Genomic DNA, 17,213 nt, shown 5'->3' on the forward strand with positions numbered 1-17,213 from the left:
AACTTTTGATAGATAATGTATGTAGGTACATATGTACACAATTTCAAACGGAACGTAATCATTAGATGTTCATGAACCGTGTATACGACATAGAACAGGTACTTTAAGTTTTTATATAAAAATTTTGCTTTTTCACTATTATAAATAAATAGTATAAATTAAAACTATTAAACTATTAAACTATTAAAAATGTATTATTGAGAAATTCAATTAAACATAATATAAATGTACAAAATTATATCATAGTTCTTTGTAAAATTATATTATAATATCGTATATAATAAATATGGAATTATTATTATATTATATTATATATATCGATATAATATAATATAGATTATATATATATATATATATATATATATATATATATATATATATATAGATAATATATATATAATATAATATAGATTATATTATACCGATATTATATTATATTATATATATCGATGTAATATAATCTATTATATTATATTATATCGATATATTAATCACTCTGATTAATTTTTAATAACTAGAAACTTTTTAAAAATAAATATTTATCTTAATAATAAATATTCATTTTATTTAAAATTTATAATTAGTTCAATGTAATTTTTTCAAAGTTTCAATATTTATTACATTTAAAATTTATTATAATTTAAAACTTATATCGATTTTTGATCCAAATAATAATATGTTAAATTTAAAACTGTTACAGATATTGTCAAAGATCATATGATCACGCAATATGGAATTATCAAAAAATTCATAATGGTTATTATCATGCCAGTAGATGAGAAGAGATTATATGATACAATATATATATATATATTAATACTATTTATTATATATATATATATATATAGTATTACGCGAATATGCACAGTAAGTATACAGTAGATAAGTATTGCATTACACATATACATATACAATTTACTTTATTTAATGCGATCTACGTAATCGCGATTTTATTTTTCTGTCTCAAAAATATCAAATCTGCATAACTTTTACAATCACATTTAAAAAAACATATTTAATATTTACATATTTACAACTTATATAAAAATAATGTATGAATAAACAATACAGTGATAATCAATTCTTTTTCCTCTGATATGTAGATAATCTTTTTGTACATTTTTTTTATAGAAAAATATATTTTAATGATGTAATTTTATGGTCTACTGTACTTGCTTGAAATGATTTTTAGGGTGATGTATAATTTTCCATGTCCTTTCATGCTTGGTTTCCTTTTACAAAGAAAAGGATCTTTATATTGCACTCCCTCTTTTTTGGTTACCCTTCTTCGATGTGGGGTTTGTTCTGCAACACACTTTCATGAATAAAGTATATAACATGACAGACGAAAGGCAACTGTATTAGAATAGAACGCGGGACTTTAAGGCGCCTCACGCAACAGTTTTATACGTAAATATCCATATATTTGTTTGCAATCTTTTTTATCTGATTGTTTTAAAAAATTGCAAATCATTCTATATTATAATATGTGAATAAAATTAATATATAAAAATTAAAATTTAACTTTTTAATACAAAAATTAAATATTTTTTTAATAAAATAAAATTTTATATTAAATTCTATTTATATATTAATTTTTTAATTTTATTTTATATTTTTAAATTTCTTAATTTTTAATGAATATGAAATAGTTTAATAATAGTTATTATATTTCAAGAAATTTATTCGATTCATCAATAAGATATTTATTTCTTATTCCATTCATTTATTTTAATAAAAAAGTATTGAAAAATTGAACAAATTCTAAATCTAAAACAAATTCTGGTTTTTAGAATTATGCAATACATACAGTGGAAATTATTTAAAATTTCTTTAACTTATTCATATTCTTTAAATTCATATAGTTATCGATAGTTAAAGTATAATTTATAAATACTATACTAATACATAAATTATATCAAAGTTATATGTTAATCATATCTTTTTTACACCTTCAAAATTATATTTTGTATATCAATAATAAATATATCAATAACTAAAAAGTAACATTCTTGCTTTCTGCTTTTTTAAAAAGAAAATTGTTATTGTACTTATTATAGTTATATTTTTTTCTATAATTTAATTTTTTATTCAATTTGTATTACTAATATAATGATATTTAAAAAACATTTTATATTATAAAGATTTTCATATTCTTGTATATATTTTTGTATATCTCTTTTTTTATTTAATAAATTTATTTTGAATTTTTTAAAACATATTCAATGTAAAAACATTCTTTAAAATCTGACGTCGTCGCAGTCAATTCCGTTTTAGTGGCGCTTCTGTCGTATTAACATGAACAGTATCCGGCCACGTTAAAATAGCTTGTTTGGTTATAATATTAGCGGCGATTTTGATCAATTAATTAAATATTGTGTTTTGCAAACTTTCTCAAACTTAAATGTGAATAAGCTGCAAGAAATAGGAATTTAACGAAGAATGGACTACTGGTCGATTTGCTTGCTATTTATTTCGCTATTGGGTACGATATTACGTACTGGTGGTGTCGAGCTATCCTTTGAACTACCTGACAATGCGAAACAATGTTTTTATCAGGATATTGAAAAAAATGCGACCGCATTATTTGAATTTCAGGTATATATTAATATAATTTTATTAAATGAAATTTTTTTATATATATATAATAGCACAATTATAAATATATGAGAAATTAATTTAGTTTAATATAATAACGATATTTATAATTGTCATTAATTTATTATTGAAAATCAATATGTTTAAAAAAATTAAATATATTTTTCTAAAAATGAATGTTTTTTTAGGTTGTGACAGGTGGACAATATGATGTAGATGTAATTTTGGAAGCACCAAATAAAGAGATTATTTATAAACAAATAAAAACGCAATTTGATTCACATCAATTTATAGCATCTATGACAGGAGCATATAAAGCTTGTTTTAGCAATGAATTTTCAACCTTTTCACATAAACTTGTTTATATGGATTTTAGAGTAGGTGATCAATCATCACTTGGAGAACATGTAACTGTTATGACTCAGGTAATATAAATTATTTTTATATTTTTTAATATAATTAAATAAATTTAAAATATTAATAAATATTATACTAATATTTCTAGATGGAATCTTCTGCTCAAACAGTACACAAGAATCTAAATAGCATTTTAGATTATCAAACACATCATCGATTAAGAGAAGCACAAGGTCGTAAACGTGCAGAAGATTTGAACACTCGTGTACTCTTATGGTCCGTTATGGAAACTATTACAATCTTAGTTATATCTGTGGGGCAGGTGTATATCTTAAGGACCTTTTTCACAGAGAGAAAACGTTAATATGTTTATTAGTGTATTTGCGAATAATAATACTTTTTTGTTCGCAAATTAAACAATTTATCCATCAAGTGAACGTGAGACATCATCATACTTAATATTTCACAAGTTCCACCAATTATGGTGCCATGTTAAACTGGGCCAGTTGTGTATTATATCTATGTTTATTTTGGACTTGGAAATACAATTTCAAACAAATGGAATAATGTAGCAGCAGAAACTTGCAGTTTACTAAATTATGAGAATGTTGTGTATGCGCGTTTATGTGTGAATAATTTGAATATTAAGTTATAAAAGTTAGAACTTTTTAATAAGTACTTGCTCTAATATAAACATTAATAAGAAATGTGGAAATAATTAAACTATCTTCTAATAGTAAATCTTTATGTTATAACTGTATTTTGGCATTGACAGTGTAACATTGCCATGAGAGACATTTTTCTTACTGTAATAATAAATTAGAATATTTGCGCGTATATATGTGTTACTTTCTATAATTACTTTTCCCATCTTATTTTTGATTGATACTTAAATATTAATATAATTGTTACACATATATTTAATATATTGTATTTATGTACGTATATAAATATTTTACTTAATGTATATTGATTAAAAAATAAAAATATTTGAAATTTGCATTTTCTATAATTAAAAAAATATGTATAATAATATTAAACATTTTTAGAAATATAATTTTCTAATTTCATGTATTTTTTTTTATAGAACCATAAAAATTTATATAATGCATTCTCTTTTATAAATATTTTAAATAAAATAATATATGAAATTTTTTATTGGATATTTTTTTTTAGAAAAAATTAATCATTACGCATAAAATTAACAATAAATAAATATCTACATCATACATGATATTAATTTTTTCTATACTGACTACTATTTATAAATATTGACATATTAATATGATGAAAAATATTTATCCAATAATGAAAACGATATTTTCAATACACGTCACAAAAAAATTAAAAAACAGAATTTACAAAAATTTGTTTTGTTATTTAAAATATTAACATTATTACTAATATTAATCATTATTAGTATTATTAATATTAATTAATTACTAAAATATATAACATATATATATTTTTATATAATAATATAATTGATTTAAATTTTGTTTTTACGGAAATACGTAATGTAAGTATTCTTGAGATTGCCAGTAGAGCAATTTATCTATATATTCAATTTTAATGGTGATAGTAAAAATACAAATAAGAAACAACAGCTGTTATAACCTGTCAAAGAAAAGATATAAATAAATTTTATCAAAATTGTATAAAGTTTCACATCATGGAGGTAAATTTTTTAATTTTTTTATATCTAAGTTTTATATTTATTTTTATAAATTATCAAAAGTCTTTTATTTTATTGAATATTGTATTTATTTAATGCTAATAAAAATGTTATATTTACGTACGTATATTTTTAATTTACACAATTTATATTTTAATTAATATTATATTTTTCCAGGAACAAGATATTCCTATTGATATTAATAGTGGAAAATTATTAGAATGGTTAATTAATAGAAGGCATTGCACTAAAGATTGGCATGTAATGATTTTACCTATCAGAGAAAAAATTAATAATGCAATACAAGATATGCCTATTCATGAAGGCATTGCAAAATTATTATCTGGTTCATGTATGTTTAATTATTATTTTATTATATTTATAATTTAACAATTTATAATTTAATTTATATTTTTTTAGATATAAATTATTTTCATTGCTTGAAAATAATAGAAATTTTAAAAGAAACTGAAGCTGATACAAAAAATGTATTTGGCAGATATGGTTCACAAAGAATGAAAGATTGGCAAGAAATATTACGTTTATATGAAAAAGATAATATATATCTTGCAGAAATTGCACAAATACTTATAAGAAATGTTAATTATGAAATTCCAAGTACTAAAAAACAAATTCAAAAACTAGAACAAATACAAGTTGTAAGTACTTATTATTATTTGTATATTATTTATTATTACATTTTTATAAATAAAAAATTTTTTAATAGGAATTAGAAAAAAAAGAAGCTGACTATAAAAAATCAGAAAATATTGCTAGATCAGAATTTAATTTACTTTGTAAGCAATTAGGTATTCCTGGAGAACAAATAAAGCAAGAATTAACTGAAAAAGTAAAAGAACTTCCAGAAATTTATGAAAAAATTGCCAAAAAAATAAAATCATTAGAGAAAGTTGTAGAATTTTATTGTGCTTTTGTTAATTATACTCTTGGTAGACAGCATGATGGTGGTTGTGTTCCTATGGTAAAATATATAATTGGTATGTTAAATTATTTAAAGAAATATATTTATACATATATATACATATATATATTGTTATACATATTACATATTATAAATTAATTAGATAAAGGAAATACTACAACATATGAATGGATTTATGGAGAAGCTCCACTATCAGTTAATGAACCACCTTTAAATATAAGTTTAAATAATGATGATTTAGAAAATAAGAAAATTGAAGATATTGATAACATTGTATGTAACATTAATAACATTATAAAATATATGAATAATTATAAATTTTTTCCTAATATTTTCATAAATTCAGGGAATTGATTTTGGAAAAATTGATATAAACAATGGCATAAATTTTGAAGATATAATGTTAGAAGTTGGAGGTGAAATTGATTGGGGTGATGAAAATACAGATGAGACTATAGAAGATGAAAATATAGATTATAATATTTCTTTAGAAGAATCTGGTATAGTTGTAGAAGCAGCTGGTCATGAAGGTGGAATTGCTACTGGTAGTAAAGCATATACTGTTCTTGACAATCCATCAACTAGAAATGATTTTATTAATCAGTTATTTGAGGTACATAAATTTTATATTTTTTCTGATTAATAATTAAATTTTTCTGATTAAATTATATTTTGATACTATTTTCTAAATCATTATTTTTTTTTTTTTTTATAGTTGGAAGCATTTCTTAAAGTACGTTTATATGAGTTTAAAGGGGATGATAGTGTAAATTTTTTAAGCTTTAGTCAACTACAAGATTCATCTTCTATTGTTCAGTATTCTACATTGGAAAATACTCAAAATATGTTAGATAATGTTCAAGTTGTTTTATCTGAAATTTTGGATACTAAAGTTCAACATTTACATAATATTAAACATTCTATAAGGTAAATAAATAAATATTATATTATATTTATATAGTATTTTTACAGAAATTTGTTTTTATAGATATGTAGATGTTTTAACTTCATCATTGAAACAAAAATTAAGCTTAGTTGAAAAAATGATAATTTTACAAAAAAATGTAAAAGAGAAACGAGAAAATTCTGGTGAAGATATTAATTCTATTAGACCTTATCTTCAACTTCTTATACAAAAAACAAAGGAACTTCAAACAGAGGTATTTGAAATAATATTCATTGCATATGAATATCTTATTATTATATTATTAATGTACTATTTTTCTTATTTTGTTTATAGATCGAACAAGATATTTCAAAAAAATATAAAAACAGAACTGTCCATTTAACTGGAAGTATAAATATGTTGTAAATAATTAAAAAAAAGAAATAAAAATAATATGTCTATTGTAAATAAGATTTTATTACAAAATAAAGAATGAATAATATTATTTAATGATATGAAGAAATTACTATATTTTCTAATATTATTCTTATTGAATGCTTAGTTCTTTGAAAAATAATAAAAATGAAAATTAAGAAACTATTTCGATATATATTATTTTGTTGATTTTATAATTTCATAAAAATATTTGTACATTTTGTCATAATAAATGTTACAGTACTTACTGAAATATGTTTCTTATCTTTGGTATGAACACTATGTTAATAATAATTAAGTACCGTTTCATAATTATGCCAATAATTACATAATCATAAAAAGATTTTGTACGAGTCTCCAAGGTGAAGAAGTGCATACAGCTTTAGTTGTTGGACAAGGATAACGTTTTAAACACTCGGCGAATGAACGATCACATTCACACAATCGTTGAGCACATGATCCAGAGCCTCCCCAATTTCCATGTTCAACAGCTTTAATACAAAGAAAAATATTGTTTAAAATAGATATAATTATAATTATATATATAATAATAAAATAACGCATTCAATGAAGCTAACCGCATACTGGTTTGTGACCACGATAACATCTCCAATAATATGGTATAAAGTATCCTGAAAATACTGGACATTCTGTAGCATCATAGCACCAATCGTGCATTTTACAACATCTAAAAAAAATTATTAAAATATTTAAATTATGAGACTTATTTTTATGAACTTTATTAAAAATAAAAAATATATATTTCGTAAATATATGCATAAAGTTTACCTATCTATTCCATCTATTACATATCCGGAACCCAAAAAACCGCAATAACATCCATATCCTTTATAAGCTAAAGGATTACATCCAGTGGCGCATACTACCATGTTATATAAATGTATAACACCTCTTTTAAATCTTTTATGTGTTAAACTTTGTTTATTATACATTCTAAAATAATATAAATTTTATAAACAATTAAAAATTATATATTTTTCTTATAAAATAAAAGATTTAGAATTAAAAATAATATATTTTAATTAAGTAATGTTATTAAAATAAATATTGCCAATAAATTATTTGTTTAAATAATAAAATAAATGAAAAATGTAAAAGATATTAAAAAACACAAACATACAATATTCGATTATCTCTTGTATTATTGTATGTAAAATTAATAGATGGAAATTCATGTATATAAGTATTTTCCTTTTGCATAGATATTGAATCCCATCTCTCATCATTTTGTTCAAATTGAAGAGTTTTTTTTTCCCAATTGTTTTCTATATAATTGGATGATGGTTTATTTTCATATAACTTATATATTTCTCTATTTCTAATTAATTTCTGAGTATTTGGAGTATTCCTGGCTATAATAAAAATATTTAATAATAAATTAAAAATTCTAATAAGATGAAAACAATAATATTAAAAATTATTGAATTATTATTAAACAAATCATAATAATCGTAATGATAACAATTTAACTATATCAAATCATTTAAATAACTTGTTTTACATAAAAATTTATTTGCACATTTTTGAAATTATCTTCTCTTCAAAATAAACTTTTCATTGCATAAAACATGCATAATTTATGGTCATTACAAACTACGACTAAGTTAGTTTTCTCTCTAAAATTATCCTAATTTCTTTTAATATATCTTATTTTATATTTAATTTTATACTTTGTTGTTATAATTTTTATATGATTTTTATAAATTTTATATTTTAAAAATTTACATAATAAAATACATATATAATAAATTAAAAAAATATTAATTTATTTTTTTAAAAAAATCACTTATTCTAATTATTGATAATAATAATTAGAATTTCTAACAAGTCATCCCTTTTTTCTCGAGCTATTTTTTAATTCGAAATCGAACGAAAATATATTTTTTCAATTGTTCTGTTCTTTTCTTTCACGCTTACTGCTTCACGATCTTTAAGAATGAGACATACTTATGTCTACAGTGACTTCAATTATTACAATCATTGGAAAACTCACTTATCAATTATTAGGACAGAACTGCTAAGACAACCGCTATCTTATTTTACAATTTATTAATTATTATATTTTCCATTTTTTCTATAGATAAATTTTTATTGCAAAAAATTGTATTAAGTAATTCGTTACGACCTATTTAAATTTAATTTAAATGATAATTTAACTCTTTTTTTACAAATATATTTTAAAATTTATTATTTCAAATAAAAATAAATATGAATATTGTATGATATTAGTTTTGCAACATACCACGACTTTCGTAACAAGGTGTTACGAGTATCACAAGGGAAAGAAAGATGAGAAAGATTCTTCGATGATGTATTATCCATGACTTATCGAAGCCATGAAAAATGAACACGAGGATGACTCTTTTACGATTCATCGAGTATATGTTTTCACGAAAATGAACTGTCAGCTAAGAATTCTGAATTCATTCAACATGTTATGATTTTTGAGTTCCGGTGCCGAAGAATAGTGTTTCATTCGTGAATGCATTATCTGTTACATATTGCCAATCCAATTGAAAGATATATTTTTAAAATTCATCAAACATGGAAAATCACTTGATAAAGATTAATTTCTTGGTCTTCTTTTATCATACAAAATAAAATCTTTTTAAATTCTACTTTAAAATTTTTTTTCTTTTATTCAAGTATTCTTCTTCAAATTTTATTTAAAATTCATTTGAGGTAAATTTTCAATTTTTATATTTCCATCATATAAATCCATTAATGATCAATCTTTTTCATAAATTTGAAAAATATTCATATCTCACAAAATATTTTAAAATATTTAAACTTCACTATCTTTTGTCTCAAACATAGAAATATTATTTTCTTTAATACAATTGAAACTTGATTCACCAAGTAACTTTTATCAACTGAGATCGCACAATATCCGTTTTTCTCCAAAGATAGGAGCCGAAGTTCTTGTTGTTTCGTCAGGAGAATCAAACGAATACTGATCCATCGATTCCCTCCACGAGGTATCTAAAAAGGAAACCTACTCCTTCTTACCATGGTATATACTACATTTGATGACCCGTGTTCACTGTTCTACTGAAACTCAGTGACCCCGAGATTGTTTGTCGGAACTCGCAATGAAACACTCGAGGAACAGCACGCCAACTAATCTTCTTCATCCAGGAGGAGAGATGCTTAGACGCGGTCTGAGAAACCTACTGTTATACTTTCGACGATTTCCTTGAAGCGGGGAATGCTCGAGATGCCACATTCACCTTTTATTTCGCTATTTATTAAATTTATTCATTTCTTCACTTTTTAATCAACTAAATAATGAAATGTATGATGAAATTCTCTTGTAGATAAGATCTAATTTTGAAGTAGTCCAGATTTTTCCCAGAATAAGTTCAAAGATTAAAATACAGATATAAATAACGACGTACATATTTTATTTAATTGCTCTCTTGTTATTTCTTTAAATGAATTTTCTTTAAATTAATACATATTCCTTTAAAATACGAATTAAAATTATTTAAGAAATTTGAAAAATATATATTTATATTTGTTCAATAAAATTGTAAATAAAAATATTAACTATTTTCAAATTGTATAATAATGATAAAATATTTTCATTTTTATTTTCATTTAAAATCCAAAATGTCATGTTACGGTGATTAAGCATCGAAAACAATAAATTTATCAATTGACCGACTAGTCGATGTAGTTCATAATCGTAAAATAGTAACATCCAACTGGTTGGTATTTACTACTAGTAACTATAGATACACACATAGTAAATGTGCTACGTTGAATCTAGCGGTACTTGCTGTGAACAATAGATGTTTGATGGAATATTTAAAAAAATAATTATTTTATTATAAATACAATGTTCCAATTCAACAGAATGAATTATGCCTATGATTACTTTTGATATTTTAATTATCATAATTTGTTATGTGTAATTTCTTGCAAGTAATTATTATGAACAAATTTTATCAAAATTGCAAATGAAATGTAAAATATTTTATATTTTTCGATCCATTTTTATAAATATCCAATATTAAATTTTCTTTATTTGTATTTGATTATTTACGCGAAATTTAAACGAAATACTCGCCTCAACAATGTTTCCAGGATTTTTAAATCTGATTTCAAAACCAATCCTGCTATATCATGTAGAAAAACAATCATGAGACGAGATTCGCTCACAGGAAATTGCAAGATCGTACTTGTATACCGATAAATAGAACAATGGCCTGTCGAAGAATGAACGCTTCAGACAGTTTCACCCGCGTTAAGTATCGTTTTCTGAATTATAACAATCTCTTTGAATTTGATGAACCTGTAAAAAAATGATATAATGTAAATAAAATTTAATATGTAATAGAATTTATAATCATTTAATGTGATACGACGATAGATTCGAATGTAATTATTCAGTGTTTCTTAAGAGTGCTGAAAAACTGATTATATAATGAGATTGAAGTCAAGTATTGAATCAAAGTAATTAAATTTCGTTTACTAAATTAACTAGATCACTAACTAAAAAAACTATTATTTCTTATTTATTAGGATAAAAATTTCATCTGATAATTATTTTAACATGAAATAGAAAAATGTTTTAAAGAAATTCTCAAAATTTCTATTTTGACTTTAATATAAAATTGGAAAATTAACATCATAAATTTGCTCTTTAGAACACTTTCGCTAATAAAATGATGTTAATTGCTGTTCGAAGTTTGACATTCTTTCTAAGAAATATATACCTGTTTACCTTTATCTTGTTTCGAGTTTCTTCATAGTAAGCAAACATCTATTTTCGTGCAATGAAATGAATGTTAAAGGTCCACGAAGCGAACATCATGAGAAATTATTCTTTGAAGAATGCGAATCAAAAGAAAGCACCAATTGTTGGTGGCATGCAATCCATCCATTAAAGGTTGCACAACCTAAAAAGGTATGTTGTTTGTCAGTGAACAAAGCCAAACAATTTACGAAAAATACATTTGTTTTTACCTCAAAATTGTTAAAAAATTATCTTTACTTAGAATATTAATAATCTTTTAAAGATTATTATTTTTTATTTTCTCTATATAAATAAATCTGTGTCGAAAATTATTATCTGAGGTAGTTAAAACATTATAACTGTAAATTACAAAATTAAATTAAAATTGCTTGCTCTTTTCAAAAATTTTTAAGATTATGATCATTTTTGAAAAGATTTTAGGCAGCCTAAATATGTAAATTAGACACTAGTTACCGCTCTCAAAAGTAGACCATCTGTGAAACGAAGTGTATCGTAATATAATCTTGCCAAGCGCATCGAGACTTCGCTCATTTTATCTAGGATTCGAGGTAGGTAACCATAATAGAACAACATAATTCTAACGCCACGTTATCGTGGAACAAATTGTATACTTTCACCAACAATGTTATCAACCGAAATGTAAAAAGGCGAAATATTGAGGGCGAAACAAAAATTTAATTTATTTATATAAAAATTGAACTAAATTTTTATGATTTTAACTTTCTAAAATAATTCTAAAATAATTCTTGTATATGATTCAAATAATTTAATATTGTATATAAAAAAATGAATAAAAATTTATATAAATATAATATAACATGATACCTGCAATCTTTTTCAAGTTTTACTTACAGAATTCAAATTCTGATTAAATACTCAACAAATTTATCAATCGACCAGGATATTCGACTGATTACCGGAAGAAGTCAGCCTGACGATCCAAGAATTGTAATATAAAAGTTATTCGACAATAATTTGAATTGGATTTAAATGTTCAGGAAGACATTTTATAAATGTATGATTAGATAATTATCTGAAAAAATAAAAAATAAAAAAAATTAACACGGTCATTTTTTTTTTAAAAAGAACGAAGTAAAAAAATTGAGATTTTTATCTTTAAATTAAGAAATCTGTATTTTTATATACATGCCATGATATCTTCTGATATTCCACGATAATCTCACAAAATTCCACGACAGATACAAATAAAATGATAAGATCTAAAGTCTAAATGATTAAAAAAAATTTTGCTTAATTTAAACTGGGTTATAAGTACTGCATAATTCTTAACTTGATATCGTTTTTCAAGAAACAATTTTTGTATCATTTTCAAGATAATAATGAATATTTTCTAAAGAAATATCCATGAAAAATTATATATATATTATTAACTCTTAATACGAGGAAAACTGTGGATCAATAGTCATCTGCAAAGATTTCAATAAAATAATATAAACAAGAACAGCAAATAATAAAAAAAAGGACAGAAATAGGATAAAAATTTGGAAATCAGCGCCATCTCCAGAGTGCCGTAAAATAAACATGAAAATAAACAAAGAGAACAAATAATAAGAGAAAAATAAAGATAGAGATAAGAATTGATTGCTAGTGCCATCTTTTGAATGCTAAATATATCTATTTTTAAAAACTACTAAGAGATGGCGATGATACTCAATTCCTTCTCTACTTTATCCTGTTTACAATTGATACGTTTTATGCTCCAGAGATGGCGCCACTGATCAATTATACTCTATTTCCATCCTTTTCTATAATTTGTTTTCCTTGTCTTTTACGAGTTTCATTTGCGGCACACTGAAGATGGCGCTGATGCTAATACTTTTATTCTATCTCCATCCTTTTTCAAATATTTAATCTCCTTGTCTAATACATTTAGAAACAGCTCCGATATCTGAATATTTCTTTTTTTAATGAAATTTCTATTAAAGTATTTGTGAAATACATTATTAAATTTAATATTAAAATAATATTTAAATAAAATATTTAAATATTATAATTTTTAATATTTCATTAATAATTTATTATTTGTATAATTCATTGATGTTATATATGATTTATAATTTAATATCAACGTTATAAGTATTTTATCAATATTAATAAGTAAACTTAAAATAATAAGTAAACTTTTTTAAACATAATTAGAAATGTTCAAAAATTCTTTTTATAAATATTTGAGAGAATATTTGATTACTTGAATTTTATTTTCTAATCATTATATCTATATTGTTGAATTAAATATTAATGGCAATTATATATAAGGAAATAATATATAAGAAAACAAAATTAAATGAATCTAGTCACTTATTTATGGAATTATTTATCTAATCTTGCCGTAAAATAAATATGAAAATAAACAAAGAAAACAAATAATAAGAAAAAAATAAAGATAGAGATAAGAATTGATTGCTTGTGCCATCTTTTGAATGCTAAAGATATCTATTTTTAAAAACTACTGAGAGATGGCGCTGATATTCAATTCCTTCTCTACTTTATCCTGTTTACAATTGATACGTTTTATGCTCCAGAGATGGCGCCACTGATCAATTATACTCTATTTTCATCCTTTTCTATAATTTGTTTTCCTTGTCTTTTACGAGTTTCATTTGCGGCACACTGAAGATGGCGCTGATGCTAATACTTTTATTCTATCTCCATCCTTTTTCAAATATTTAATCTCCTTGTCTAATACATTTAGAAACAGCTCCGATATCTGAATATTTCTTTTTTTAATGAAATTTCTATTAAAGTATTTGTGAAATACATTATTAAATTTAATATTAAAATAATATTTAAATAAAATATTTAAATATTATAATTTTTAATATTTCATTAATAATTTATTATTTGTATAATTCATTGATGTTATATATGATTTATAATTTAATATCAACGTTATAAGTATTTTATCAATATTAATAAGTAAACTTAAAATAATAAGTAAACTTTTTTAAACATAATTAGAAATGTTCAAAAATTCTTTTTATAAATATTTGAGAGAATATTTGATTACTTGAATTTTATTTTCTAATCATTATATCTATATTGTTGAATTAAATATTAATGGCAATTATATATAAGGAAATAATATATAAGAAAACAAAATTAAATGAATCTAGTCACTTATTTATGGAATTATTTATCTAATCTTGCCGTAAAATAAATATGAAAATAAACAAAGAAAACAAATAATAAGAAAAAAATAAAGATAGAGATAAGAATTGATTGCTTGTGCCATCTTTTGAATGCTAAAGATATCTATTTTTAAAAACTACTGAGAGATGGCGCTGATATTCAATTCCTTCTCTACTTTATCCTGTTTACAATTGATACGTTTTATGCTCCAGAGATGGCGCCACTGATCAATTATACTCTATTTTCATCCTTTTCTATAATTTGTTTTCCTTGTCTTTTACGAGTTTCATTTGCGGCACACTGAAGATGGCGCTGATGCTAATACTTTTATTCTATCTCCATCCTTTTTCAAATATTTAATCTCCTTGTCTAATACATTTAGAAACAGCTCCGATATCTGAATATTTCTTTTTTTAATGAAATTTCTATTAAAGTATTTGTGAAATACATTATTAAATTTAATATTAAAATAATATTTAAATAAAATATTTAAATATTATAATTTTTAATATTTCATTAATAATTTATTATTTGTATAATTCATTGATGTTATATATGATTTATAATTTAATATCAACGTTATAAGTATTTTATCAATATTAATAAGTAAACTTTTTTAAACATAATTAGAAATGTTCAAAAATTTTTTTTATAAATATTAGAGAATATTTGATTATTTGAATTATTTTTTTCTAATTATTGTATCTATATTGCTGAATTAAAAATATTAATAATAATTATAAGGAAATAATATATAAGAAAATAAAATTAAATCAATCTAATCACTTGTTTATGAAATTATTTATCTAACCTTGTCTTTCTTCTTTATTAGTTTAAAGTTCATTTAAAAAAGTGCGAAAAATAAAAAATACGTGTATATCTGGTAATAGCTTATTATTATCCCAATCGACTCCTCTGTGTATTTACATAAAAAACGAGAGGTCGATCGTCAAGACTGAGCTGTAGATCACATAGATTATATTCGTAATCGATGATTTTAGGCACTTTGACACACGATTTCGCCATATTAAAAAGATAAAAATCACCAAAACGACCCAAATCACCAGACTAATCAGATATACCTATTAATTAAAATATAAAAAATACCACAAAGCCGAGTGAAAATAATAGATTAAATGAAAGAATTGTCATTTGTCTGATCATTGTGATCGCATTGCGTGATAAAAAATTAATTTGGATAGGTTAACGTCGATTTAGATAATTATATTCAAATGTTTGTATATTATGAATATAAATATATATATCTTGGAAAATATTAAATGGATCTGTTATATATATATACATATACATATATATGTATATATGTATATATATATATGTAAACATTTATATTAATAATAATAGGAATAGAAATATTAATAATAATATTTATGCATTAATTTATGGTGTAACGTCAATCGCGCTCTCATTTAATAGCACAAAAGAAAAAGAAAGAAAACGATCGTATCGCATAGAAAGCGATCGAGGTTCACCATATAAAAAGAAGAGGAAATGAACCTATATAGCTTGTTTCGAGTTACAAAGCAAACATACGAGAGAAGAAAGCATTCGATTGTTCCATGGTTATGTATCATTTTGTTCTTTTGTGAAACTCGTGAAGATATTCGATGAAACATGATTTAAAAAATTCTTTTAATTGATGCTTATCAATTTAAGTTTTAAAATTTTTTAATTTTTTCTTACTTTCGACACCAATCGATCCAACACTCTTCGATTGCATAAAATAAATGACATTCGATTGTAACAAAGAATGAAAATGGTAAAACGCAATTTTTCGAAAATCCTTTAACCAGACAATTTATTTTATGTTGTCTTCTTTTTACGTGACTGAATTTAAAATCGACATATTATTTCACAATCCATTGTGTATGTTCGTATATCCCTGGAACAAGGGGCTTTCGTTACATCTCATTGAAACGCGCAAGAAACGCTATTCAACAAGAATTACGATCATTAGTTTACTAAACTCGAATTATAGTATCAATCGTGAATTCGAGACCATTCTTTGTGTTGCGCATCAAAAATGAAGCTTTCTACAGGCAATTCGGTATTGCGTACAGATATTTCAAAACAAGTATTATTTTTTATTTTTTTATTCATAAAATTTTATCTTTTTAAAAATTATATTATAAAAAGTTATTTTTTATAAACTTAGCAATTTTGTTTCAATTAATATTTTTATGATAAAATAAAGAGACTATTTAGAAAAATTGTAATAAAAATATAATAAATAAGAAATATAAAAGACTTATTTTGAAACGTTTTATATAAAGAATCCTATAAAACTATTAAAAAATTCAAAATAATGATTTCGAATTAACAATCGATATTATTTTTCAAATACTTTAATTTAATTTCCAATTTA

General features: G+C 22.7%; 3 protein-coding genes and 1 long non-coding RNA gene across 4 annotated transcripts; 2 read left to right on the forward strand and 2 right to left on the reverse strand.

Annotated features, from left to right (window-relative positions):
• Positions 1-2,258: 2,258 nt before the first annotated feature.
• Positions 2,259-3,955, forward strand: LOC105734802 (transmembrane emp24 domain-containing protein 7). Its single transcript, XM_012483486.3, has 3 exons — positions 2,259-2,598; positions 2,787-3,023; positions 3,104-3,955. Exons 1-3 carry the CDS (start codon positions 2,443-2,445, stop codon positions 3,317-3,319), a joined length of 609 nt encoding a protein of 202 aa, XP_012338940.1. The 5' UTR covers positions 2,259-2,442; the 3' UTR covers positions 3,320-3,955.
• Positions 3,956-4,441: 486 nt separating this feature from the next.
• On the forward strand, positions 4,442-7,147 carry LOC100867234 (CDK5 regulatory subunit-associated protein 3). The gene is made up of 9 exons (XM_012483485.3): positions 4,442-4,633; positions 4,808-4,982; positions 5,051-5,289; positions 5,358-5,628; positions 5,716-5,846; positions 5,920-6,186; positions 6,289-6,500; positions 6,562-6,733; positions 6,814-7,147. Exons 1-9 carry the CDS (start codon positions 4,628-4,630, stop codon positions 6,883-6,885), a joined length of 1,545 nt encoding a protein of 514 aa, XP_012338939.2. The 5' UTR covers positions 4,442-4,627; the 3' UTR covers positions 6,886-7,147.
• LOC100872760 (uncharacterized) lies at positions 7,049-10,093 on the reverse strand. The gene is made up of 5 exons (XM_012483484.3): positions 9,158-10,093; positions 8,036-8,267; positions 7,684-7,848; positions 7,473-7,582; positions 7,049-7,385 (listed from the first exon to the last, which is right to left on the reverse strand). The coding sequence occupies exons 1-5, from the start codon at positions 9,288-9,290 to the stop codon at positions 7,219-7,221; spliced, it is 807 nt and encodes a 268-aa protein (XP_012338938.3). The 5' UTR covers positions 9,291-10,093; the 3' UTR covers positions 7,049-7,218.
• Positions 10,094-10,722: 629 nt separating this feature from the next.
• Positions 10,723-12,710, reverse strand: LOC105734800 (uncharacterized). Its single transcript, XR_015295098.1, has 3 exons — positions 11,887-12,710; positions 11,645-11,819; positions 10,723-11,212 (listed from the first exon to the last, which is right to left on the reverse strand). It is a non-coding gene; the product is annotated as an uncharacterized LOC105734800 (long non-coding RNA).
• Between the last annotated feature and the right edge of the window lie 4,503 nt (positions 12,711-17,213).

The sequence above is a fragment of the Apis florea genome, unplaced genomic scaffold, assembly GCF_048593485.1.
Source record: "Apis florea isolate Af1SG1 unplaced genomic scaffold, ASM4859348v1 contig_2201_pilon, whole genome shotgun sequence".
Classification (NCBI taxonomy): Eukaryota; Metazoa; Arthropoda; class Insecta; order Hymenoptera; family Apidae; genus Apis; species Apis florea.